At 40.0% G+C, this 27,512-nt stretch overlaps 1 protein-coding gene across 10 annotated transcripts in view; it reads left to right on the plus strand.

Moving 5' to 3' along the window:
- The window catches only part of RAPGEF4 (Rap guanine nucleotide exchange factor 4), a 320,273-nt gene that overhangs the window by 165,080 nt on the left and 127,681 nt on the right, over positions 1–27,512 (plus strand). For all 10 annotated transcript variants that reach the window (XM_084999522.1, XM_021075197.2, XM_084999527.1 and 7 more), the window contains one exon: positions 3,795–3,814. In XM_084999522.1, the coding sequence (XP_084855648.1) occupies positions 3,795–3,814 (20 nt within the window). The remainder of the gene's footprint in view (positions 1–3,794; positions 3,815–27,512) is intronic.

A 27,512-nucleotide genomic window follows, 5' to 3' on the forward strand; every position in this document is an offset into this window, starting at 1 on the left:
CCTTGAATTCCCGCTGTCATGCTCATGCTCAGACTTGTCACTCTCTGCAGGTGACCCTCCTCCTACTTGACCAGAATCCTATGGGAACTTCAGGAGTTCCCTGGGAGCCCAGTGGGTGAAGAATCTGGCTTTGTAAGTGCTCTGGCTCAAGTCAATTGCTATGGCATGGGTTCAGTCCCTGGTCAGGGAAATTTTGCATGCAGCCAAGAAAGGGGGGAGCTTCCTTCTGCTCTGTTTCAAAGTTTCTTTACTCCCTGTCTTCCTCTGTTTCTCTCCTTCTGTCCTTGTAGGGGTGGGTGTTGGAGGGCAGGTCTCTCCTTTCCTTTCCTTTTCTCCCCTGTTCTTGATTTTTCTCTCCTGATTCGTCTAGGGTTGGCCAGTATCCTGAGTTGGAAATCCCAGCTGTGCTGTGTGACTTCAGGCAAAGCACTTAGTGTCTCTGTGCCTCAGTTTCCTCATAGGATTGTCGTGAGGATTAAATGTGTCAAATGTTGAGAAAGGTGCCAGGCATATAATAAGCACCCAAATGATGTCAGCTATTATTTCCTCATCACCAGGCACTCTTTATCCCCTCATAGTGTGGCTTCCGCCCTATACCTCTTGACTCAAACCATCTAAAATCTCCAGTGACCAACCAGCCAGACTGGGTCATTACCGTTCCCCATTCTCTATGATCGGATAAGTCTTGCCATATTCAGACTCCATTCTCTGTTGGGTCCCAGACTCCACTGCAATATCTTGATTTCCTCATATCTCTGGCCACTCAGATTCTTGTCTCTTTCATGGATGCTTCTTCCCCTCAGCTGGAAGTGTAAGTATCATCCAAAAGTCTAGCCTTAGCTGTTTTTCTTTTTCTCTCTGTTAACTGTCTCTTTGACCGTTGCATCCTTTCTTGCAATTGACACAAACGCTTCCTGGACCAGTACCTCTGTTTGAGGCTTACAGAGGGCAGCCTAACTTTCCAAATGCCTGCTGGTTGTTTTTCCACTCGGATATCCTTTTGGTTTCACGAACTCAAAATTTCAGTAATGGCATACATTGTGCTTCCGACAAAACCATCCTTCCTCCTGAAGCATATTTCCATTCATAATCCCGCCATCCTCCCACCAGGCGCTAAACCTCCACCCCGGTGGAGTCCTCCTTCCTTCCCCTCTGCCCACTGAGGTTTGCACTTGTTGTCCCTCCCTCACTCCTTCCTGTGTAGCCTTCATGTTCTTGCCTTTCTCTCTACTCTGCAGCCCTCCAGCTAAGGGCCTCATCACTCTTGACCTGAGAGCAGAAATAGTTCAACTGGCTTGGATCCTTCATGACCTCACCCTCGGTTTACCCTGCACCTGACTTACATGAATATTGTTTCATTTACTTTTTATTGTGAAAGATTGTAAGCATTCAGAATGATACAGTTAATGCCCATACTTTCATCACTTTGATGTAATTAATATTAAGCATGTATGTATGTCTTTTTAGGGCCGCACCCACAGCATATAGAGGTTCCCAGGCCAGGGGTCAAATCAGAGCTGTAGCTGCCGGCCCACACCACAGCCACAGCCACGCCAGATCTGAGCCTTGTCTGTGACCTACACCACAGCTCACGGCAATGCCGGATCCTTAACCTACTGAGTGAGGCCAGGGATCAAACCCACATCCTCGTGGATACTAGTTGGGTTCGTAACCTGCTAAGCCACAAGGGGAACTCCAATATTAAGCTTTTAATACTTCAGTATGATTAGTTATTAATAACTTGATAGGTATGGTCACATTATTATTTTGTCCTCCTTCCTTCTAATCATCTAACACACCTCACCCCAAATGCTTCAACAGGCATTTTTGGAAATACGGACTTTTCTGTGCAAAAACCACACCATTACCATGCCTAACTACTGGTATGATTTTCTTTAATAACAGCCACTAACCCAGTCCATATTCAAGTATCCCCAGCTGAATGGCTATAGATGATTGCTCAATCTGGACTTTGGTCAAGGGCCATGCCATTGCCTGGTTTTATGTATTAAATGTCTTTTAATTTTGAAAAGTCCCATCGCTTCTTTTTTTTGATCATATCACTCTGTTGCCCAAAGCCTTTAATGATGGTCCGTTGTCTGTTATGGAAGGTGAAATTCTAAGACTGCAGTTTTCAAGGTCCTAGGTGGCCCCAGATGACATTTTCAGCATTATGTCTCTACAAATAACCTAATTTCTAGCCACTCTAATGCGATGATTTGTGCAACCATGTGTTTATCTTATTAAACCTAGAATGTAAGCTTCTCTTACAACCCTGTATCTCCTCCTAGTCCTTTCAGATGGATGGATGGACAGATGGACAGACATTTGAACAGATAGATAAATGGATGGATGGATTCAAGACAGATTTCAGGCCACTCTTACTCTTTCTGATAGATCTGGGAAGTGATGGCAAGCATATCCATTAATATTCTCTGCTTAGAAGACAAGCCTCTCTGTTTCCCTGTTTCCTGCCTGGGCTTTTATATCTGGATGCTACCCCAGTTTAGCAGTCAAAGTTTAATTAGGGTGTGTTTCCAAATAGTCTATTTCTTTTTATCCTTACTGCATATAGTACTACTTCCTATAAGGAGGGCACTCAGTGCTTTTAACACCAATATTTTAAGTTCTCTATGGCGCTTTTTTTTTTTTTTTTAACTGCTGCACCTGTGGCATGTAGAAGTTCCCAGGCTAGGGGTCGAATTGGAACTGCAACTGCTGGCCTACACCACAGCCACAGCAACTCCTGATCTGAGCTGCATCTGCAACCTACACCACAAGTTCATGGCAACGCCAGATCATTAACCCACTGAGCAAGGCCAGGGATCAAACCCACATCCTTATGGTTATAAGTCAGGTTCATAACCCACTGAGCCACAGCAGGAACTCCTATGGCCCCTTATTAAACATAGAAAGTCCTACTTACTCAGAATCTGATTGAGATGCATTGTGCCTTTGTCTTGCAAACCCCCTCACACTGCCTCAGTAGATCTAAGCTAGGCACAGCCCACACAGAAAAACCACTCAGGCTTCTGTCTCCTCAGTATAAGGCCTCTTGTGCCCATTGTCCTGGGGGCATGGAGTTCTGCTGGGTCTATAGACCTTCTAGGACAGCCACCCTTCCCATGTCAGTCTGAGTAATAGACCCAAAGGAAGTGCAGAGGCCCAATGTCTGCCTATACTAAATGCTCATGAAATGTTTGTAAATGAGTAAATGGAGGAAGGATTAACTTATCTGCTAAGAAAATTGAGATCCCCCTGGAAACAGCCATTGCCATGCTCAGACCTGACTTGGAAGCAGCAGAGTTTACTTTGCCCCAAATGAAAGTTGTGTTCTGGTTTTATGTGTGACTTACCCCTGGGTTCAAACCCCTGGAGCAGTGTGAGGTGGTAGGCATTGCAAAAATACAGTCTTTGCAATTAAGAGTTGATGTGTTTGTCCAAAATTCTGACTGTTCTGGTGCCTAAGACAGAGGAAATAGTTGCTCACATGGTGTAAAATAAGCAGGGAATGGATTTTTACCTCTAGGAGAGTAAAGCATATGGTGGAAAAGCAGAAGAAGCATGAGGTTTTGTTGTCTGGCACAAACCCTGCTCCTGATTCAATCATTTATTTATGTTACACATCTTGGCAGGTGCTGCTATTTTTCTAAGCAGCCTTATACAAGTTTTTGTGGAAAGACAAATCAAAAACACCAGAATTTTACTGGGTTTGATTCGGCAGAGGATTTCATTTCCATTTTACAAGTTGATCTTCCAACTCACACTCTTTTTCTCTCTCTTTCCTCTTCTAGGGCTTCCTGACAAGGAGAACGTGAGTAGCCACTCTTTCTGCCTAATTTCTAAAAACTGTCATAAAGTAAAAAATATTTGCTGGTAACCTTACTGGCAAAGAGAGCTCTATATCCACAGTCAGCAGAGCCATAAATATTTTTCTAATCTTATTCTGGCATCTTTGGTGAGTCACTTTGAAATATGAAGGGGAAAATGTTGATTGCTCTGACATGGTCATCACATGTCCTTGACATTAACTAGTCCGAAGAAAGGTTATTCTAGGGGCAAACAGTATAATTGCCAAGTGTTTTCTTTTCCCCATGGTGCCTCCACGGCAGTGAAGCAAATCACTAGCTTAGTGGCACATGGAAAAGTAGCTGTTTTTCCATAGTAGGAATACAAAATATGAAATTCAGGGTCAGTCGATTTTATAATTGTGAAATATATCTCTTTGGAAGTTGAAAATAATTCATTGTTCTAATTGTTTCATGCAAACAGGTAAGAGAGTAGGTGGTTTAGGACAAACCTTGTATTAAGAACCAGTGCGAAGCCCTCCTTCTAAGGATGGTAGTGATGTAGCGGTGTTGTCTTTGCCTGCAAATAATGATCATGTTAACAATATTTGCTGGAATCTAAATTTAGACACCATGGAAGGGTTAATGATGGGATTAATCAGAGGTGGTGCTTGGTGGCTCTCAGATGTATCACCTTGTCATTGTGTTCCTCCGTGGCTGTACCCATGCGGCAGTGTTACACCTCTGTCTTGACCCTTTCCTGGCTCTTCCCTGTGTTTGGTCCTGTGTCTGTGGTAATTTCAGATTATTTCTGTATTCTTTTACAGGGGTCTGATTCTGGCTTTCTCCTGTTTTGACAAGGGTGGTTGTAAAAGGCCAGTTAGGAATTCTGGGCCCACTGCTGCGCCACCACAAATTCGGGTTCAAGACCTAGCAGTATCACTTCAAAGGTCACATGAATCCTCCTTGGCTTGGTTCAACAGAGGACCTCAGTTTCTAGCTGTGGGGCCTGGTGCAAGCCACATGACTTCTCTAAATAGCCTTGGCTCGTCTCTAAAATGGGGATGTTGGCCGTGACTGCCTTAGGAGGCCATTGTGAACACTGGATGCAATGATCTCTAGAAAGCATAGCGATTCATACAGTAGAACTCAGTCAAGATCAGGACTGTTATTATAATCATAATCTTATCCAGCCTTGTGTCCTTTGCTAACTTTCTTTTCCCCTCTGAAAAATGTCCTACCTTTGCTAACGTAACCATCCTTTTGCATTTTACGGCTCTCCTTAGCCTTGAAGGACATTTGGTCCTGTCCAAAAGGTCCTTGATAACTGCTCCTGTCCAAGACCAGGTCTCATGAACCAAAAATGCTTATGGACTTTTTTGGATATGACCAAATTTCAAGGACCTTCTGACATGGACCAAAGGTCCAATGGATGTTTTGGACATGACCAAATGTCTGCTAACCCTCCTTAAAATGCCTTTGATCAATGAACCTTTCTAATGATACTTTGCTGTTAAAAATGTATCTTTGTGTGTTGAAAACCTCTAGCTGATCAGGTTCATGGAGAGTATAAAACAATAGCTTCTAGACTCTAACGTAACTTATCCTGATACCATTTGGGACACGGATGTCCCAAATCATGCTGTAACAAATAATACACAGATCATTAACCAAATAAAGATGATAAAAGGGCCTGAAGCTTCCTCATCAGGGGACTGTCAGTGGTGTGGAGAGCACACACAGAATGGCCAAGCCCTAGGAGGTCTCAAATGTTCTAGGCTTCAAAAGGAAGCTCTGTCTCTCTTAGGCACCCGGTGACCTTTGGGTTGGACCTCCCTGCAGTGGAGTGACAAGCACAACATTCTAAGCAGAGAGCCTACCAGCTGTCGTCATGTAGCTCACTTCACGACAATAGAAGTTGTTGAAGTTTGCAGAAAGTCAGATACAATGAGCTGTTAACCCACTAAGATTTAGGGGGCTGGCCAGGCTGTCTCCCCAATAATTAGTTGTAGTACATGCTTATTTGTATTTAGGTCATTCTGTATCAAATTATATAACAAAAAGAAGCCTACTTTTTCTTCTATCAGCAAGTAGAGTGGATATAACCTCAACACGTGCTGTTAGAAAAGCTCTCCAATCCCATCAGTCAAAATAAAACAAATGAGATGAAAGAGATTCATGAGTAGAGTTGAAGCTCTAGAAAGATAAAAAGAAGCCTAAGAGCCTTAAAGTGGTGTTAATGTTAATTGAATTTTTTCCTTTGTAAGAGACAAGTTGTGTTAGGATGATTTCTTTTATCCTTTACTTTCTTTAACTACATGCTGGGCAATATTATATTCCCTTTATGTTTCTCTAAATAGCAATGATATGCCTGTGGACTGAAACAGAAGCGCTTAGAGTATTGTCTCAGTGTCCAAACAGATTCTTTGTGGAATAAATATATTCTTTTTTCTCAGCTTCTACTCTTGATTTTGTTAATCACCATGTTTAACTTTTAATCAAATATGCAGACATCAGTAAGTGGTGTTTTTAGCTGCCTTGCCAGCTATATTTTTGTTTCCAGACCCAGTCTTACCTTTCATAAAAAGAACTTTCTTTTCATAAATTGCACTTTCATAGAAACATGTAGGCTGGCAGGTAACTTGCTGGAGTATTGTGTCTACTGCTTACTGTAATTGATAGAGACATCCTTTAACTTTAGATGACACCGGATCCTGGAACCTATAAAATAATACAAAAGCAGGTAGACCGTTTTGGCAGGGGTGTGATTGTTTGGGGTTGTTGGTTTTATAAAGAGATTTTTTTCTCTTTAATCCATTTAAGGATTTTTCTCTGTCTTCTATATGTGCCTTAACTGACTGACCATGTTTAACCCAGAAGCTAAAAATCACGATTAAAAGAAAGCTCTCTAGTTGAATGTTACAGCCGTCCTTTAAAAGAATGAGCTTGTCTATAACATTTTGCTGATTATTGTACCCCATTTTTTGAGAGGCACTGCTATAGAGTTTTGTAGTTTTAGAAGTTTATACTTTTCTTCCCCAGTGTGGGAAAGAGCCAGAAGATAGACTTCGGGAAGACATTACGAAATAATCCCTTTTTCTGACTTACAAACAGCTTGTTTCCAAAAGGACGACTTGATGTCTTCGTTTTTTAGGCAGTGATGTAATGTTGATAATGTATTAGCAAGCTTCTTGCTAAATATGGCAGGTACTTTCCCAATATAAAACACTCTGTGCATTCAGAGCTGCAAAGGTTTCCCAAGCAGGAGTTCCCGTCGTGGCTCCATGGTTCCAACTAGGAACCATGAGGTTGCGGGTTCGATCCATAGCCTCGCTCAGTGGGTTAAGGATCCAGCGTTGCCGTGAGCTGTGGTGTAGGTTGCAGACACAGCTCGGATCCCATGTTGCTGTGGCTGTGGCTGTGTCGTAGGCCAGCGGCTACGGCTCCTATTAGACCCCTAGGCTGGGAACCTCCACATGCCTCAGGAGCAGCCCTAGGAAAAAAAAAAAAAAAAAAAAAAAAGCTTTCCCAAGCAAAGAAGAGCTGATGCTATCAGTTAAGAACAAGCCAACCTGGGGGTCTTGTACAGCTATTTGGTAGGTAGGTAGGTTTCCTTTTAAGATGATTACTTAAAGCTTCCCAAACTTTTAAAAAGCCATAGGTTATTTATATGAAGAATCATTTTTGGAAATTATTATAAAGACATGAGGTTTTAAATGGTAAGGAAAGACTTTACATGGTTTGTGACAATTCTTTTTGTTTTTGTTTTGTCTTTTTGCCATTTCTTGGGCCACTCCTGCAGCATATGGAGTTTCCCAGGCTAGGGGTCTAATCAGAGCTGTAGCCACAGGCCTATGCCAGAGCCACAGCAACTTGGGATCCGAGCCGCGTCTGCAACCTACACCACAGCTCACGGCAGTGCCAGATCCTTAAGCCACTGAGCAAGGCCAGGGACCAAACCCGCAACCTCATGGTTCCTAGTCAGATTTGTTAACCACTGCGCCACGATGGGAACTCCGACAATTCTTATTAAGGAGAGGACCATAGAATAATAAGTAATTATTAGGGTCAATAGGTTAGCAATTTTAGGAATTTTTAGGGACTATAATTACATTTATCTCTATTGTTGCTCTTTTTCAAGGTTAGAGAAAACAAATTAGAATATTTTCCACCAATTAAATGAGGACGTCTTATTTAACCATTACAAATTAGCTCTGTAAAACTTTTCAGCTCCAGCTTTAGAACTGAATTCAATAACAGTTTGTTGTGGCACACAGTTTTTTAAACCCTGCTTTTAAACATGACTGTAGGCATCCAGAGCTGATCAGGACACCTTGGCCAGAGCTCACAGCTTTACCCCAGCAGCCCTTCCCCTCTGCCCTAGATGAGAATTCTTTAACCAGCACTGTCACCACATGGAAACAGCACATATGTAACTGGCCGAGGGTGCGAAGCTCTACCCAGGAGCACAAACCAACCAAATGCTGAAAGCAAGAGATCCTGAGCTGCTTGTTTTGATTTTGAAGGACAAGCTGCTTATCATCTAAATAGAGATTTGATTTAGTAGTGCTGCTGGCCCCAAACGGTACGTTTTGTGCAGTGCGTAAATACTCATTTCCCTTAACTGGCCTATTAGAATGATTAGCTCTGCAAACCAAGGCTGACTTTGCCTCACCTCCTGGAAAGAAACAGCCTCTGCATGTTGAAGGTGCCAGGGACAACTTCGGTTCTCTCGGTCTCTGAAGAAATGTTTGTTTTTGTGTTTGTGAGTTATGCATTTTATGGGGCGAGAGGCCCTCGCTGAATTTCCTTCTGCTTTTTACTCCATCTGTCCTTCTAGTCGTATAAAAGCCGACCGGTGCCCTCTCTCTCTAGTTTCTGCAGTGATACTAATTGAACGTTTAAGGGCATGTGTAGTTATCCTTCATCTACCTTGTAAATAGAAAATGCAGGGAGCACTCTGAAAATCCCGTTTCTGTTGTCACATGTTTGTTGCCTCTGAATGTTTTCAGCAATGTTCACAGGACCTGCTTGCTGTGAGTTTGCTTGATGGAAGGGCATCTATTGGGGTCCACCAGGCTGGTGGTTTGCACTGTATTTTAGAGTTATTTGTATAATGTTATGAATTCTATTTGGTGATTGTTTCAATGGTCCGATGCCGGGGTCTCTACCTTTTCATGGAACAGAGCCTTTGACTGTTGCTGCCATGCTGACAGTTATCTGAGGTTGCCCCTGAGTTACACGTAACACCCTGCTCTGAATAGGTTCTCGCAGTTTTTCTGTAATCAGAATTTGACTTGGGCAAGATATCACAGAGAACCTGGGTAGTGTTTAATGGTTAAAAATAATCATCATAAAAGACATGATATCCCCCGATCCCTCTAGCCAGCAGCTGCTGCCTGCTCTCGCTTTAACAAATGGCTTGGCCTTGAGGTGAGGCTGCTCGGTATCGGCCTGCTGCTGAGAATTAGTTCCACTCTCAGCAGGGCAGGAGCATAATGTCATGTTGGGACTAATGCACGACACTGCTGATTCCAAAGTTACGGGAGAGTACATTGCTGGCTTCAGAAATATTTTATCCTGTGCTGCAGGCAATTACGTTCATCACCAGTAACTTCGCTGCTAGCATGTTATTGCCATTGGCTGTGAGAATAAAATACAGAGTATCGTTTTTGGTTGACGTATTTGAATTTTCATTGTCCTTGTTTTGAGCAATGGAAACCAAATTATTTGCAAAATACGTCTCATGTTTAAGAGAGAAAATTGTAGTGTTCTAGATTGGATAAATTAATCTAGCGATTACATGTCATTTAGGATTTGGATTCTTTTCTAATAATAATTCTGTGTCAGGCTCCCCTGAGTCCGCAGATTTTAAAATATTCTGTAGTTATTCTCTACCTTTAGGTAAAATTACATTATAGATAGAGGCAGGCACACACACATACAGACATGTGGACTCATACAGATCTATGTTTGACCATGTTCAATTCTTTAAAATTTCCAGAAAAGCAAATTGTAAGACCACTTTGAGTGATATGACCGAGCTTTGTTCAGAATTCTTCGTGCCAGTTTTTATAAATGTTTAAATTCTCTTCACTTCAACTATGTCTTATTTTCTGTTTTCCTTTAGTCAAAGAACGATTCAGAAATACCCATAGCATGTGTCATCTCATGGCTTGAAAACCTCTAATTGAATGCGTACATATTGATCACTCCCAGGCCCCACGTGGGACTATGAAAATAAGTAAAAGTGTGGTACCTTCCCAGAGGTGCTGTCGGGGGTGGAGGCAGACATGTGAACACAGCACAATGATGTGCCAAGGCCCTGTGGTCGGGAGGGTGTGGCCTGAGGGGCATGGCCTGAGGGGCTCCACAAGCTAGACTTTGGTCCAACTCTGCCACGGAAAAAGGTGGACAAGCTAGTGAACTTTTTTTTTTTTTTTTTGGTCTGTCCTTTTAGGGCCGCACCCACAGCATATGGAAGTCTCCAGACTAGAGGCTGAATCAGAGCTGTAGCCACCAGCCTACACCACAGCCACAGCAGTGCCAGATCCTTAACCTACTGAGGGAGGCCAGGGATTGAACCTGGGTCATCATGGATGCTAGTCAGATTCGTTTCCACTGAGCCATGGCGGGAACTCTGACAAGTTAGCTAACGTTTCAACTCCTCTGTTTCCCCATGTGCAGAGCAGGAGTAACAGTAGTGTGAAAGTTGTGGCATAGTAGTGGGAGCCTAGGGGGCTTCCAGGAGGATTATCACAATGACACGTGCCAGTGCTGGCGCCATGTACGTACTCTCAGCGGACTCCTGGGGTCCGTCGAGTTCCCAGGAGAAGGGGAGGGGCTCAGAGCAGGCCTCTTAGAGGAGGAAATGACTATTCTTGATGGAAAGTACACGTCACCCAGGTGGAAGGAAAGGAGACCATTGCATGAACAATGGCACAGCGTACCAGAACTTTCTCTTTTGAGGCTAAATTTCAAACTAAAAATCAAACTAAAAATCAAAAACTTTTCATTCTTTTGGACTCTCCTTTCTAGGATCCTTCACAAAGTTGTCAAGACCTGGCTTCTGCACTTCAGGCATTTCCGGGTTCCAACAAATCACCTTATTTTTTCTTTCCTAAAGGTGGATCCAATTTGAATGTAGATGGGGTATTAGTTTGATTGTCCCCCTGTTCCTCCCTCCTCATATCATGCCTTCCTTTTAAAAACGACAGATCTAGATTGCTGATGTCTTTGAAGCCTCTTGTTCATTCTGATCTTCAGCTTCTTTTCTGCTGTGATTGCCGGGTCAGTACTCTCTCATTTCTGTGGTTCTCTTTTGTGTTCCCCCCACCCCCCTTCTCTTGAAAGAGTCACTCTGCAAAGCTTTCTATTGAATTTTGACCTCTATTTCCTTTTCCATTTGTCAAGGTCATTTTAAATTTCATTCCCGTTCTCCTAAGTGCCAGCCACCCCCACCCAATTGGGTATCATTGTCAAATTTAATAAGAATGCTTTTGATTCCATATTCAAGGCATTAATCAACATGTTAAATCTAGCAGCATTCAGCAGAGGACTTAACCTTGTGGAATTTAATTTGGTTTGGGCTAATTTATTTGCATACATGATAAAATTACCCCATCCGGACATGAGAAAGAAACTTAGGAAAACATACCACAAAAATACCGAGTAAAACAAGTGCTAAGTCATTAAATTCACTTCCATCCTGCTTTCTACTTACTTGTAATTTGACAGAAAAGGAGCACAAGAATTTTCTTTTTATCTCAGAAGACACTAGTATGACTGGTCTCAATACTTATTCATTGTAATAGTCTGTGTCTCTGACACCTCATAGCCAGCAACACTGAACAAGTCTTAACCTCCATGAGCCTCAGTTTCCCCACTGATAAAATGGGGATCCCCAGCCAACCACAACAAAAGGATTATTGGGAGAGCAAATAAGATAAAGCGGGGTGCGGGGGGAGGGAGGATATAAATCATGACATTAAGCTTCTCTGGACCTTCATTCTAAATGAGATCACACCCTTGTCTGGTAGCCGCTGCCCAGGGACATTATCCTAGCCTGGGCATTGCTGAGGTTGCCCAGTGGATTCTAGTTGAGGAGGGGGTTGGGTCTGGGAAGCCTTAGAAAGATGCTTTTGCCTCCTGTTAGGACTTGGTCCTGTTTGCAGTTCTGGGAAGACTTCAGGAGGCCCAGTGAAAAGTCATCCATCTTACTGTCCGCATAATTTGGCTCAGCAAGGGAATGAACAATTCCCAAGTCACACCAAGCACCAATTCGGTGCTGTAATTTGATAGCCTGATCCCAAACAAAGTGAGGAAGCCACACCCAAAGTTGACTGCAAAGATGGATGGGGGTAGAGAGTAAGAGCCATGACATGAAGATAAGCTGGAGAAGGCGCCTGGCTCATTTGGGGGTCCAGCAGAGAACTGTGGATGTTATCATGGCAGCCCACCCTGCAACTTCTAGTTTTAGGGTATGTGAGCTTTTTTTTTTTAATATTAACTAATCCTTCTATTTGAATTGTCAAAGTATTGCAGTGTACCATTGCCTAGTAAAGAAATTTGTAACCTATTGCAAAAATGGCTCTGTCATTCAACAAGATGTTCTTCTGACTGAAACAGGTAATAGTCCCTTCCCCCCACACACCCGGCCCCCACTTCCCCAGCTGTCCTTCTTATGTTTTTTCTCTTTGGTGTTTGGCGTATTCAGAAAAGCACTTGGGCTCCCTCTGGTGGCCACTCCAGTGTTTCTACATGTCTAACCTTACAAGTTTTAGTTACATGGCACAAAGTATTTTAAATATTAATAGTGAATATTATTTTCTTTTGTAAGATGACTGGTATTTGGGAACCTCAAAACAAACAAAAACATCCAACTCATTCATTCATCTATTCGTGGAAGATTCCAATCTAATATATTGTTTATATTTCATTTTCCTATCTGGTCTGCAAGTCCACTGCAAGTCCCAATCCTGTTAAGTCAAACAGATTTTCCCAAGAAGTGATTGTATTAAATAGCAAGGTTTTTTTGTTTTGTTTTGTTTTGTTTTTGGTCTTTTGTCTTTTCTAGGGCAGCAACCGCGGCATATGGAGGTTCCCAGGCCAGGGGTCCAATCAGAGCTGCAGCCTCCAGCTTACACCACAGCCACAACTTGGGATCTGAGCCATGTCTGCGACCTACACCACGGCTCATAACAATCAATGCTGGATCCTTGACCCACTGAGTGAGGCCAGGGAATCAAACCTGCAACCTCATGGTTCCTAGTCGGATTCGTTAACCGCTGAACCATGAAGGGAACTCCCCATATATAGCAACTTTTTAATAGAATTCTTACTGTGTATTAGCCCAGAGTTAGGCATTGTGGGAAACATTTTGTTACCATTTTAAAAGTATGTGAATAAGCTCTTCTTTAACATTTGGCAATGTTATATTATTTCTTTTTCTCCTTTAAATCGTATTCCCACTCTATTTACCCCATAGAATTTTATTGTATTGTAATGAATTTTTCAGGATTGATTACTTTTTAATTATGCCAATGTATTAGTCAATATACAGATTCAGCTATGGTAACAGAGTCCCAAACATAACAGTGTTTAAAATAAAATAGAATATAATTTTCTTTTATTAAATGTCTAAATATGAGCATGTTAATGTGGCACCTCCATGTTGTAATGTATTTTAATGATTGAAAGTCTCTTATTGATCACCCTCTTAGACTTTAGGTATCAAAAATAAGTATATAAGTTTAAATATTAGTGTTTTAGAAAATTTCTTTTTTTTATTTTTATGTTTTTTGCTTTTTTTTTTTTTTTTAGGGCCGTACACGTGGCATATGGAAGTTCCCAGGCTAGGGGTCGAATCAGAGCTATAGCCACCAGCCTACACCACAGCCACATCTGCTACCTACTACACCACAGCTCACAGCAACACTGGATCCTTAAGCCACTGAGTGAAACCAGGGATCGAACCCATATCCTTGTGGATCCTAGTCAGGTTCATTAACCTCTGAGTCACAAACGGAACTCCGTGTTTTATAAAATTTCTAATGACCATAAGTATCCTTTAAAATTTTTCCTCTGAATTGAAGGACAGCAGTGGTATACATCTATCGAAATAAAATAAATCTTTTATATATTTTTATAAGTAATTATTAAATATTAATTTGTTATTAGAAATGCATCATCGAATGACTTGTGTACTTTTTAAAAATGCATTTGTCATCTATAAGCAATGGGGTTAACATTAATTCTACTTTCTTGGTTTTGGGTGATGTAAGCACTGGAAAAGCTTGTTCCCATAAATAAGCAGATGGGAATGGAAACAGATTTGATTAGCAACGTCACTAAATTCTTTGACTTCTGTAGCTAGTGTGGTACCTCCTGGAGAGAGAGGGATGGTGTGGTCACATTGGAGTTGGTGGGAAGTGTTGCATTCTGGGTGGATTTTGAAAGTGGAGTCATAGGATTTTCTGATGAATTAAACGTGAGCTAAAAGAGAAAGAAGTCAAGGATGACTTTAGGGTTCTTGGCCTGACTGTGCAGAAGGATGCTGCTGCCAACAACCAAGAAAGGGAAGACTGAGGAGAAAGTGAATTTGGAGACCTAGCTTTTGAAGGTCCTTATGCTAGACAGTGTCCAAAAGTGAGGGATAATGAGGCTTTTGTTCTGAAATCCTGTCCCGTCGATAGTTAATAAACACTAGGTTAAAGAGTGATAATGAGATTCGATTTGGGGTATTTATACTGAGTAGCATATGCCTGGGGCATGAATATGATTAGAATGTATCTGAGGGGACTAACATAAGACAAAAATCATCAAGAATTTTATTAGGCTTGACTGTCCTCTCTGTTGTATTTTGTAACTTTTCAGAGCATTTGGGCTTGGGAGCAAATTTGGTGTATAACTGCAAGTGTCACCTTTCAAATTAATGAATGGTTCATTGATGAAATACTTTGAATACAAATAGTAAATGAATCAAGCTAACAAAGTGTGACTTAGTAGACATCCTCAGAGACCTACTTTAATGAATAGGTAAAGGGATATTATTTGCAATTTAGCCCACAGATTATTTCTGTGATTTAAATTGCTGTGGCCTACTTGAAACAATTTGTTTTCTTAATTAATTTAATCATTCTCTTTATCATTTCTTATTCTACTAAATGGGTTAATAGCCCCCTTTTTCTGAAATTAATCTTCCATCCTAGCTACAAATTTCCAGTTAATGAAGTTTGAAAGAGTGAAGTAATTCCATAAGAAGGGGGAAATGATCATATTCAATTCTTTTAAAATCAACTAACATTTATTAAGTGCCTACTGTGTGCCATGCAGGTAGATACTTTGGTTCTGGAGATACAGAGCCCATTAAAACAAATTCTTTTTTGTCTTTTTTTTTTAGGGCCACACCCATGACATATGGAGGTTCCCAGGCTAGGGGTCCAATCGGAGCTATAGCTGCCTGCCTACACTACAGCCACAGCAACGCAGGATCCAAGCCGTGTCTGAGACCTACACCACAGCTCACACCAATGCCAGATCCTTAACCCACTGAGCGAGGCCAGGGACTGAACCCACAACCCCATGGTTCCTAGTCGGATTCGTTTCGGCTGTGCCACAACGGGAACTCCTAAAACAAATTCTTGACTTCAAAGAGCAAACAGCCTAATAGCCGAAACAGCCCGGGACAGAAATGTATAAATGGGTAATTACATCAGAACATGATCCTGAGAGAGATTGGAGTTAAGTTACCAAAACACTTCATGCATTTTAAGATCCGAGTCGCTTCAAGCCAAGGGTTTCTGAGAGAGGGAAGAATTATTCACCACCCCTAACATTTTCCTTCTTCCAAAGAATGCAGTTACCAAGTTATGATATAGCTCAGTTGTGGAGGATACAGGTGGCAGAAGCAAAGTCCACAGGAAGGGCAGGTGTGGAACTGGCCTTGGGCTAATAGAAGCCTAGGGCCCTACCGCTGCTTCTCCCCAAGCCTGGAAGCATGGCCACCAACAATTCCTCGCTCCTCCCTAGCAGCTACTGTTAGAAAACCTTGGAGGACACAGACTGATCTAGTGTCCGTCATTCCTCTGCCCCAATTCCGAGTTAGCATGGATGAGATACCACTGTGGGCTCAGCTGTGACCATGCGGAGGTCTGTGCCTAGAAGAAGGGGGGACAGGAAATAGTAGCTGTTCACCATTCCTCTCCAGAGAGGCACATTCAGCTGACTGCTAAAAAATCAGTCCCCTTCCTCTGATGCACTCAGATAACATCATAATGCAATCAATATCTCATTTGGCGTTAGTCTTCATCCCTTGTTTATGAAGAAATAGAACAGAAGCAGTTATGAGAATAATGTTGACATCACATTTTGCAATAGCTTTGATTGCAATAAGCATTGTGCTTTAGAAATTCCATGCATTCCATTCAATCAGAATCATAATTTCTTTTTCACTGTCTTCTTAACATGTATGATGTGGAAATTAACAAGATTTGATCTTGTTAAGTCTTTTGAGATACCAAGCCTGTGGGTTCTGAACCATTGGATGATAGCAGCAGTCCTATTTGTCCTAGGATATTACAGAAATTCTTTTCTTTTTTATCTGTTTGATTTTAAGTCTTTAAAGTCTATGAGCCAAATTTACATTCAGATGAGTCATTGAAGCTTATATTGTTTGCCTGAAAGGAAACGTATATGCCAAGAGTATGCGATGAAGCCTAGCAAGACAGTGGATTTTTAAAATCATGGTTATCTGTCTCTGATCATAAATGTAATAACACTTACATTGAATATTTGGAAATATAAAACTACTTTTTAATCTCCTATAAATGCCACCAGCCAGAGTTCTGAGTGTCTCTATGTTTAATATATAGAAACAACTTTAATTTACACTGTGTATATAGTTTCATATCCTACTTTCTTCAGTGAAGTTTTTTTTTTTGAAATTTTTATTTTTTTTTCAGAATAAAATACATACATTTAAACACAATTACATTCACACGGATTATTATATCATGGATCTTCAGTAAAGTTTTTAAAAGGGATTTATTATTTAATTTTTTCTCAACTGTATTGGAGAATGAATTTCCTCTGCAATAACTTTTTTCAAGCAGCTATCTATATCTTGCAAAAGTTAGATTTTACATCATCTCCTTCCCATGTTTGGAATTATTTTTGGTTACATTGCTGTTGTTCTTCCTTCATTTCTGATGTTCTAAGTTTCTGATAATTTCCTTTCTGACTAAAGAACTTCCTTTAGAAATTCTTGAAAAAAAGGTGTGTTCACTACAAATTCACCTTTTTTTTTTTTTCATTTGAGAATGTCTACATTTTGCACCCATTTGAAGGATAGAAAACTACAGATTGATAGTTTTTATCTTTGAGCATTTTTTATAAGCCAGTATTCATACATTACCATTAATGAAAGTCCGTTGTTTATTCAGACTTTGGTTTTTTTGGCCATGCTGATGGCATGTGGAAGTTCCCCGGGCCAGGGATTGAACCTGCATTGCTGCCGTGACAACACCAGATCTTTAACTCACTGTGCCACAAGAGAACTCCTGGACTTCCTTTGTTTTTATGGAGTGTCCTTTTTCTGTTCCCACATCCCTTCCAGGATATTTCTTCATATTTAGTGGTCCTGTCTTCCCAGACTCCCGTGGCTATTCCATTTTCTCACACTTTCCTTGTTGTTGATGAGCTGGCAGATTTGAGGATATTGGTCAGGTATTTAGGAGACTGTTCCTCAATGGTGATTTGTCTGATTTTTTTTTTTTTCTTCAAAATCAGACTCAAATTATATGTTTTTGGGAAAAGGCCACAGATAACACCATTTTTCTCACATCAGATCAAGAATACATACTACCAGGGTGATTTATCATTGTTCATGTTGACTCTGATTATCTGGCTAAGGTAGTATTTGCCAAGTTTCTCCACTGTTAAGTTAACTTCTTTCCATACTAAGCTCTTTGGGAGGAAGTCACTATGCACAGCCCACACTTTAGACGGGAATCACGCTCCACCTCCGTGGTAGCAAATCGCTGCATAAATTTTTGGAATTCTTCCGCGTGGGAGATTGTCTCCCCTACCACGTTTATGTATTTATTTGATCATTTTTTATATCAGCATGGAATCATGGGCACTTATTGTATATTTTGAGTTATAACCCAGTACACTATATTTATCTTCTCGCTCAAGTTTTTCCAGCCTTAACCACTGGGAGCTCTTTAAGTTGGCTCCTGTGTTTCTTTGACATACTCCTATTGTTGAATTTTTTTTTTTCCTTTTTACAGCTGCACCTGCGGCATATGGCAGTTCCCAGGCTAGGGGTCAAATCGGAGCTGCAGCTACCAGTCTACACCACAGCCACAAAAACACCAGATATGGGCCATATCTGCTATCTACGCTTGTGGCAACGCTGGATCCTCAACCCACTGAATGAGGCCAGGGATCAAACCCACATCCACACAGATACTATGTGAAGTTCTTAACCTAATGAGCACACAGTAGGAACTCCTGAATTTTTCTTTTTTTTAATGTTTTTAGGCACCTAACCTTCTGACAGAACTAGATGCTTGTCTCTGTTCTCATCTTAGCAATAGCTTTCTTACCAAGGATCCTTGGTTTCTTTTATTGAAGAAAGGCATTAGAAACTAAGACCTGGGTAGTAGGTGTGCTTGTTATTACTGGAATGTTATTGCTTCTAAGCTCTTCCAGCTGAAAGAGCAAGTATATGTGGGTATACTAACTCAGGTATAATACGTATCTGTATCTGTCTATCTATACACATACCTATCTATCTGTATTTGGCTAAGCATGAGTTCATAATTATCTGACTATAATCCATTACCAAATGAATTGTTCAAGCCTTTTCTCCTTGCTTGTCTGAAACTTCCCACTGTAACAGTGACAAATTTGACTTGTACGATCTGCCATCTATTTGTCTAATTCCAGTATACATGTGTAGTGGTTTGGGATTGATTACCTGTACTCCTCTAAGAAACAAGCTTTATCAGCTAGAATAGAGTGCTTATGTATAGTGTTTTTGCCTTTAGTCTTACAGACTCCACCCATTTCTAAAGTTATCAGTCTCACCTTCCCTCCCTCCCTCGCCCTACTCCCTTCAGTGAGGTTATTTCATACATTTGTTATGCAGACTCTTTTGTCACAGCCTGCATTCCATCCTGGGATCCCCAGCCTCTTAAATGTTTGTTTTAATCTACATATGTTAACATTCACTCCTTGTGCTGCAAAGTTGCATGCATTTTGGCAAATGCAGAGTACTCCCTATCCATCTTTTTCCACTATCACAAAATAATTTCACTACCCTAGTAAGTTTTCTATGTTTCACCCATCCATCCTTCTGTATCTGAAGCCCTGGCAACCACTAATTTGTTTATTCTCTCTATAATTGTGCCTTTTTCAGAAAGTCAAGGGAACAGCATGTTACAGTATGTAGACTAGCATCTTTCACTTAGAAATACACTTTTAAGATTCAGGGTTTTACATGACTCGAGCATTTCTTTTATCACTGAATAGCGTTCCATTTTATAGATGTACCACAGTTTGTTTATTCTCCTGTTAAAGGACATTTGTTTGCTTCTGTTTCTTGGCAACTGTAAATAAAACTATCATGGAGTTCCCATTGTGGTTCAGCAGTAACAAACCTGACTAGTATCCATGAGGATGCAGGTTCGCTCCGTGGGTTAGGGATCCAGTGTTGCCATGAACTGTGGTGTAGGTCGCAGATGTGGCTGGGATCTGGCACTGCTGTGGCTGTGGAGTAGGCTGGCAACTACAACTCTGATTCAGCCCCTAGCCTGGGAACTTCCATATGCTGCAGGTGTGGTCCTAAAAAAAAAAAAAAAAAAAAAAAAAAAAAAAAAAAAAATAGCGACAAGACTAAATTAATAAATAAAACTATTATAAACAATTGTGGGCAGATTTTATGTGAATATAAGTTTTCAAATCAGGTACTTAGGAGTGCAATTACTGGATTGTATGGTAAGATTATATTTAGCTTTGTAAGAAACTGCCAAACTGTCTTCCAAAGTAGCCATATTATTTTGCATCCCCATTAAAATGAATGATAATTACTTTGCTCTGCATTTGGTATTGTCTATTTTCTGTAGTTTAGCCATTCTAATATAGGAATATAGGAACAAGAATCTCATTCTCATTTTCATTTTCATTTCCCTACTGACAAATGATGTTGAGCATCTCTTTGTATGCTCTTTGCCATCTGTATAGCTTCTTTGTTGAGCATCTGTTAAGATCTTTTGCCCATTTTAGTTTTTTCAAGATTTTTTTTTATAGGGCCACACCCACAGCATAAGGAAGTTCCCAGCCTAGGGGTCAAATTGGAGCTACAGCTGCCAGCCTACGCCACAGCCACAGCAACAGCAACATGGGATCTGAGCCATATCTGCAACCTACACCACAGCTCATGGCAATGCCGGATTCTTAACCCACTGAGTGAGGCCAGGGATCGAACCCACATCCTCATGGTTACTAGTCAGATTCATTTCCACTGCACCACAAGGGGAACTCCCTTTTATCAAGATTTATAAATTGAGGTATAGTTGATATACAGTGTTGTGTTAGTGTCAGTTGTACCGCAAAGTGATCCAGTTAAATATATTTTTTTCCAGATTCTTTTCAATTATTAGTTATTTCCAGCTTCTTTTCCATTATAGGGTATTGCAAATTATTGAATATAGTTCTCTGTGCTATACAATAGGTCCTTGTTGTTTATCTATCTATTTATTTATTTATTTATTTGCTTTTTAAGGCTGCACCTATGGCATATGGAAGTTCCCAGGCTAGGGACTGAGTCAGAGCTACAGCTACGGACCTACACCACAGTCGCAGCAATGCGGGATCCAAGCCATGTCTGTGACCTACACCACAGCTCATGGCAATGCCGGATCCTTAACCCACTGAGCGAGGCCTCAGTTTGAACCTGCATCCTCAAAGATACTAGTTGGATTCATTTCCATTGTGCCATGATGGGAACTCTGTTTATCTATTTCATAAGTAGTCATTTGTATTTGTTAATCCTAAATGTCTAATTTATCTTTTCCCCTCTTTTCCCTTTGGCAGTCACAGGATTGTTTTCACTATCTGTGAGTCTGATTCTGTTTGGTAAAGAAGTTTCTTTGTATCATTTTTTAGATTCCACACATAGGTGATATCATATGATATTTAGTCTTTGACTTGCTTCAGTTAGTATGATCTTAGTTCCGTCCATATTGCTGCAAATGACATTATTTCTTTTTTATGACTGAATAATATTCCATTGTGTATATATACACATAATACACACACACACACACACACACACACACACACCCACCCCACATCTCTTTTATCCATTCATCTGTCAGTGGACACTTAGGTTGCTTCCATGTCTTGATTGTAAATAGTGCTGCTTTGAACATTAGGTTGCCTATATCTTTTTTAATTAAGAGTTTTCATCTTTTCTGGATATATGCCTAGAGTAAGATTGTTGGATCATAATTCTGTTTTTAGCTGTTAAGGAACCTCCATACTGTTCTCCACAGTGGCTGCATCAATTTACATTCCCACCATTTGTGTGGGAGGGTTCCCTTTTCTCCATAACCTCTCCAGCATTTATTATTTGTAGACTTTTGATGACCATTCTGACTGGTGTAAGTGATAGCTCACTGTAGTTTTGGTTTGTATTTCTCTAATAATTAGTGATTTGAGCATCTTTTCATGTGCCTGTTGGCCATCTGTACATCTTCTTTGGAGAAATGTCTGTTTAGACCTTCTGACCATTTTTCGATAGGGTTGTTTTTTGATATTGAGTTGTATGAGCTGTTTGTATACTTTGGAAAATAAGCCCTTGTTGGTTGCATTGTTTGTGAATATTTTCTCCCAGTCCATAGGTTGTTTTCGTTGTTTTGCTGTCCAAAAGCTTATAAGTTTGATTAGTTCCCATTTGTTTATTTTTGGTTTTATTTCTTTTGCCTTGGGTGACTGACCAAGAAAACATGGGTATGATTTATGTCAGAGAATACTGTGCCTATGTTCTCTTCTAGGAACTTTATGGTGTCCTGTCTTATGTTTAAGTCTTTAAGCCATTGTGAGTTTATTTCTGTGTATGATATGAGGGAGTGTTCTAACTTCATTGATTTACATGTGGCTGTCCAGCTTTCCCAATGCCACTTGCTGAAGAGACTGTCTTTTTTCCATTGTATATTCTTGCCTCCTTTGTGGAATCTTCCACAAAGAAGATTGTAACTAATTGACATATCTAATTGACTGTAGGTATATGGGTTTATTTCTAGGCTCTCTATTTTATTTCATTGATCCATATTTCTGTTTCTGTGCCAATACAATGTTTCTTTGATTACTGTAACTTTGTAATATTTGTCTGAAGTCTTGAAGGGTTATGCCTCCAGCTTTATTCTTTTTCCTGAAGATTGCTTTGGCAAGTCTGGGTATTTTGTGGTCTAATGTAAATTTTAGGATTATTTGTTATAGTTCTGTGAAAAATGCCATAGGCAATTTGATAACTATGGCATTAAATCTGTAGATTGCTTTAGATAGTATAACCACTTTTACAATATTAATCCTTCCAATCTAAGAGCATGGGGCATCTTTCCATTTCTTTGAATCATCTTCAGTTTCCTTTATCCATGTTTTGTAGTTTTCAGCATATAAGTCTTTCACCTCCTTGGTGAGTTTTATTCCTGTATCTTTTTTTGGATGCAGTTTTAAGAGGGATTTTTTTATATATTCTCTTTCTGATATTTCATTGTAAGTGTAAAGAAATGCAACAGATTTCTGTATGTTTTACCTCTTCCTTTCCAATTCATATAACCCTTCTTTTTCTTGTCTGATTGCTATGGCTAAGACTTCCAATACTATGTTGAGTAGAAGTGGTGAGAGTAGGCATCCTTGTCTTGTTTCAGATTTTAGTAGGAAGGCTTTCAGCTTTTCAACATTGATTATTATGTTGGCTGTGGGTTTGGCATAAATAACTTCTATTATGTTGAGACATGTTCCCAGTATGTCCACTTTGGTGAGAGTTTTTATCGTGAATGAATGTTGAATTTTATCAAATGCTTTTTCTGCATCTATTAAGATGATCATGTGGCTTCTGTCTTTTGTTGATGTGGTGTATTACATTAATTGATTTAAGTATGTTGAATTATCCTTGTGACCCTGGGATGAGTCCAACCTGACCATAGTGTATGATCCTTTTAATGTGTTGTTGGGTTCAGTGTGCTAATATTTCGTTGAGGATTTTTCCATCTATAGTTAGCCTATAATTTTCTTTTTTGGTAGTATCTTTGTTTGCTTTTAGTATTAGGATGATAGTGGCTTCATGGAATACCTTTGGAGGGATTGGTATAAGTTCTTCTTTGTATGTTTGGTACAATTCCCTAGTGAAGACATCTGGTCTTGGCTTTTGTTTGTAGAGAGTTAGTTTTCTTTTTTCAAATACAGATTCTATTTCACTTCTAGTGAACAGTCTGTCCAAATTATTTCTTTTTGATTCAGTTTTGATGAGCTGTATGTTTCTAGAAACTTGTCCATTTCTACTAGGTTGTCCAACTTTTTGGCCTGTAATTTTCATAGTATTTTTGTATGTTTGGTTTTTTTGTTTTGTTTTTTGTATTTTTGTAGTATTGGTTGTTATTGCTCTTTCATTTTTGTTTTGTCCATTTTAAAATAAGGTTGTTTTCTTATTGTTTTAAGATATCTTGGTATATTTGGATATAAGTATTTTATCAGATATGTGTTTTGCATATATTCTAGTCTGTGGCTTATAGCTTCATCTTTTTAACAATGTCCTTTGTAGAGCAGAAGTTTTTAATTTTAATAAAGTTCACCATCAGTATTTTCCTTGGTGGATCCTGCTTTTGGTACTACTGTATCTAAGAATTCATCACCAAACTAAAAGTCATTTAGATTTTCTCCTGTTTTCTTCTAGAAGTTTTATAGTTTTGCTTTTTACATTTAGTCTATGATCCATTTTGGGGGGATGTCTTTGTTGTTTTTGTTTGTGGAAGGTAAACAGTCCTTGCTTAGGTTCATTTTTTGGCATACAGGTGTATAATTTTTCCAGCTTCACTTATTGAAAAACTGTCTTTGCTCCATTGAATCGCCTTTGCTCTTTGTAAAAGATCAGTTAACTATATTTATGTGGGTCTATTTCTGTTCTCCTTGTTCTGTTCCGTTGATCTGTGTGTCTATCATTTCACCAATCATACATTCTTAATTACTGTAGTTTTAATGTAATTACAATGTCCTCTTTCAAGACAAATTGGGTAGTGTGAGTCCTGCAACTTTGTTCTTCTGTATTGTGTTCGCTGTTATAGGTACTATTCCTTTCCATAAATTGTAGAATCAGTTTGTCAATATCTACAGACTAGCTTGCTGGGATTTTGATTGGGATACATTAGATCTACAGTACAAGTTTAGAAGAATTGACGTCTTAACAGCATTGAGTCTTCCAGTCCATCAACATGGAATATTTTCCACTTATTTAGATCTTCTTTGATTTCTTTCACCAGCGTTTTATATTTTTCTACATGAATATATCCTGTACATATTTTGTTAGATTTATGCTTAAGTTTTTCAGTTTTGTTTTGTTGCTATTGTGAGAAGTATCATTTTTCTTTTTCTTTTCTTTCTTTCTTTCTTTTTTTTTTTTTTTTTTCGTCTTTTTTTTCAGGCTGCACTTGTGGCATGTGGAGGTTCCCAGGCTAGGGGTCGAATCAGAGCTGTAGCTGCTTCCCTACACCGCAGCCACAGCGACGTGGGTCTGAGCCACATCTGTGACCTACACCACAGCTCATAGCAGTGCTGGATCCCCAACCCACTGAGCGAGGCCAGGGATCAAACTCACACCCTCATGGATACCATTTGGGTTCGTTAACCACTGAGCCACAATGGGAACTCCTGAAATATCATTTTTTACATTTTAAATTCCGGTTGTTTATTGCTGACACAGAACAAAGCAATTCACATTCGTTTATGACCTTATATCTTATGATCTTGCTATACTCACTTTTTAGTTCCAGAAGTTTTTTTGTAGATTCTTTATGATTTTCTACATAGAACAATCATGCCAGCTGCAAATAGAGACCATTTTATTTCTCCCTTTCCAATCTGAGTACCTTTAATTTTCTTGTCTTCTTGTACTAGCTAGGACTTTTGGTATTATGTTGAGTAGGAGTGAAAAAGGACATCCTTGCTATTAGGTTTTTAGTGTAATCATTTTTATCATATGTTATAACTCTTCCAAGAAACCTTATTGGCTACAAAATATCATCTAATTCTGATGTATCATCATTTATTTATTTATTTTTTTTTTGTCTTTTTGCTATTTCTTGGGCTGCTCCCGCAGCATATGGAGGTTCCCAGGCTAGGGGTCGAATCGGAGCTGTAGCTGCTGGTCTACGCCAGACCCACAGCAACTCAGGATCCAAGCCATGTCTGCAACCTACACCACAGCTCACGGCAACGCCGGATCGTTAACCCACTGAGCAAGGGCAAGGACCGAACCCTCAACCTCATGGTTCCTAGTCGGATTCGTTAACCACTGCGCCACCACGGGAACTCCCATCATTTATTTTTAACCATTTGTATAGTGTTGTATATTTTGGTTGTTTCTAATTTCTATATTCTTTAGTTTTATTTTCTTTGCAATAAAGAAGAAAAATATCCACCTCGTGAAGTTATCGTGGAAAGTAAATAATCCATGGAAAGTTCTTATTGCCATGTCTGACAAAAATAAACACTTGACAAAATGCTCTTTTGGGCATAAATATTATTGAGGCTTATGAAAAATAAAGGATAAGGACAGCTAAAGTAGAACCTGTGTTTATGGTCAGAGATTTCTCTTTTTACATCTTTGGAAACTGTAGTGTAGAAATATACTATAGGAATAAACTGGTAAGGAAGCTGGAACCAGACTACTTGAGCGCACATGCTGGCTCTGCCATGTCCTAGTTACACGGCCTTGAACAAGTTACTTAACCTAAGATTCAGGTTCATCATCTAAAAAGAATGGGTTGATAACAGTAGCCCCCACCTTCTAAGTCTGCTGTGAGGATTAAATAAGAACATGCATCTAAAGTTCTCACAGCATGGTACCTGGCACATAGTGTGCACGCAACAAATGTTATATTCTTTTGATTCGAAACAAGTTAATTAGCCTAATTTACATCTCTAATAGATTTTAAAATTCTTTTAGCCCAAATTCATTACCACCATCTCCTTTCTCTCTAACCACGAGATTTAAGGACCACATTCACCTTTTGTGCTAAATAAGACAGTGTTTTTGCAGCTCTCCTTTTTCCACTGCTCTCTCCTTTTTTTAGCCTTCAATTTAGCCAAACAAATTTAGTTTAGCCTAACAATTTAGTTTAAGTATTCTATCCCAGCTGCTGTGGTCAGCACTGAGCCACCAGGGGGAATAAAACAGACATGGTCCTCCCTTTTAGACCTTATAGTCTGGTAAAAATATCAGATAGTAAACAAGCAATTACAAATGTACCATGTGTTACTAAAGGAAGTGCAGGAGGCCCTAAAGCAGACTGTCCCATAGACAGATGAGTCACATACGTAATTCTAAAGTTTTCTACGTTTTAAAAAGGAAAAGGTAAAATTAATAATGTATTTTATTTAGGAGTTCCCGTTGTGGCTCAGTGGTTAACGAATCCGACTAGGAACCATGAGGTTGAGGGTTCGGTTCCTGCCCTTGCTCAGTGGGTTGAGGATCCAGCGTTGCCATGAGCTGTGGCGTAGGTTGCAGATCGGCTCGGACCCCGAGTTGCTGTGGTTGTGGTGTAGGCCAGCAGCTGTAGCTTCGATTCGACCCCTAGCCTGGGAACCTCCATATGCCGTGGGAGAGGCCCTAGAAAAAGCAAAAAGACAAAAAAAAAATAGTAATAATATATTTTATTTAGCCCAACATATCTAAAACATTCCCATTTCAACATATTACCAATATACAACATTGTTACCCATATATTTTGCTTTTTTTCTTATACTTCATCGTTATAGCATGTATTTGCCTCATCTCCCTTCAGACCAGCCACATTTCAAGTCCTCCATGGTCACAGCTAGCTAGTCGCTACCGTATGAGATGCCGCAGCCCTAGGAGCCTATGTTAGAGGGCCTGGGACATTTTGCTGAGACTTGAGGATGAGGGAAGGGCGTACATGTTATAGGCAGAGGGAAGAGATCAGGCAAAACCTGTGAAACAAGAGTTTTGCATAGTCGAGGGACTGGAAAACAGCCTGAGCAAATGAAGCATGGAGGGGAATGAGGCTGGAGAGGTAGGCAGGGGTGACATTATGAAGAGCCTTTTGAACAGTGTTAAGAAATTTGGATTTGTTCCAAGAAGAATGGGGAGCCATTGAAGCATTTTCAGTAGAAAATCAGCATGATCAGATTGGGGTTTTGTTTTTTTTTAAATCAGTCTTATTTACTTCAGAGGAAAGAAGGACAAGGACATTATCCATAGAAGGCACAATAGGGTTGTGTTAACCAGAGGACTCCTGCCAGCCTATGACCCACGACAAGAGACATAATCTTCCTTAGCCTCAGTTTTCTCATCTGTGAAATGGGAATGATGCAGGTTCCTCAACAAAGGGTGGTTATGAAGGGTTCAGTAAGATAATCCATGTGAACCCCTTGGCACATAGCACTTTATAAACATTGGTTCTTATCCTCTCCCATGCT

Source organism: Sus scrofa, chromosome 15 (genome assembly GCF_054392235.1).
Source record: "Sus scrofa isolate SSC_HxYL_T2T_F1_AM1 chromosome 15, Sscrofa_HxYL_maternal_Yorkshire_Landrace_v2.0, whole genome shotgun sequence".
Classification (NCBI taxonomy): Eukaryota; Metazoa; Chordata; class Mammalia; order Artiodactyla; family Suidae; genus Sus; species Sus scrofa.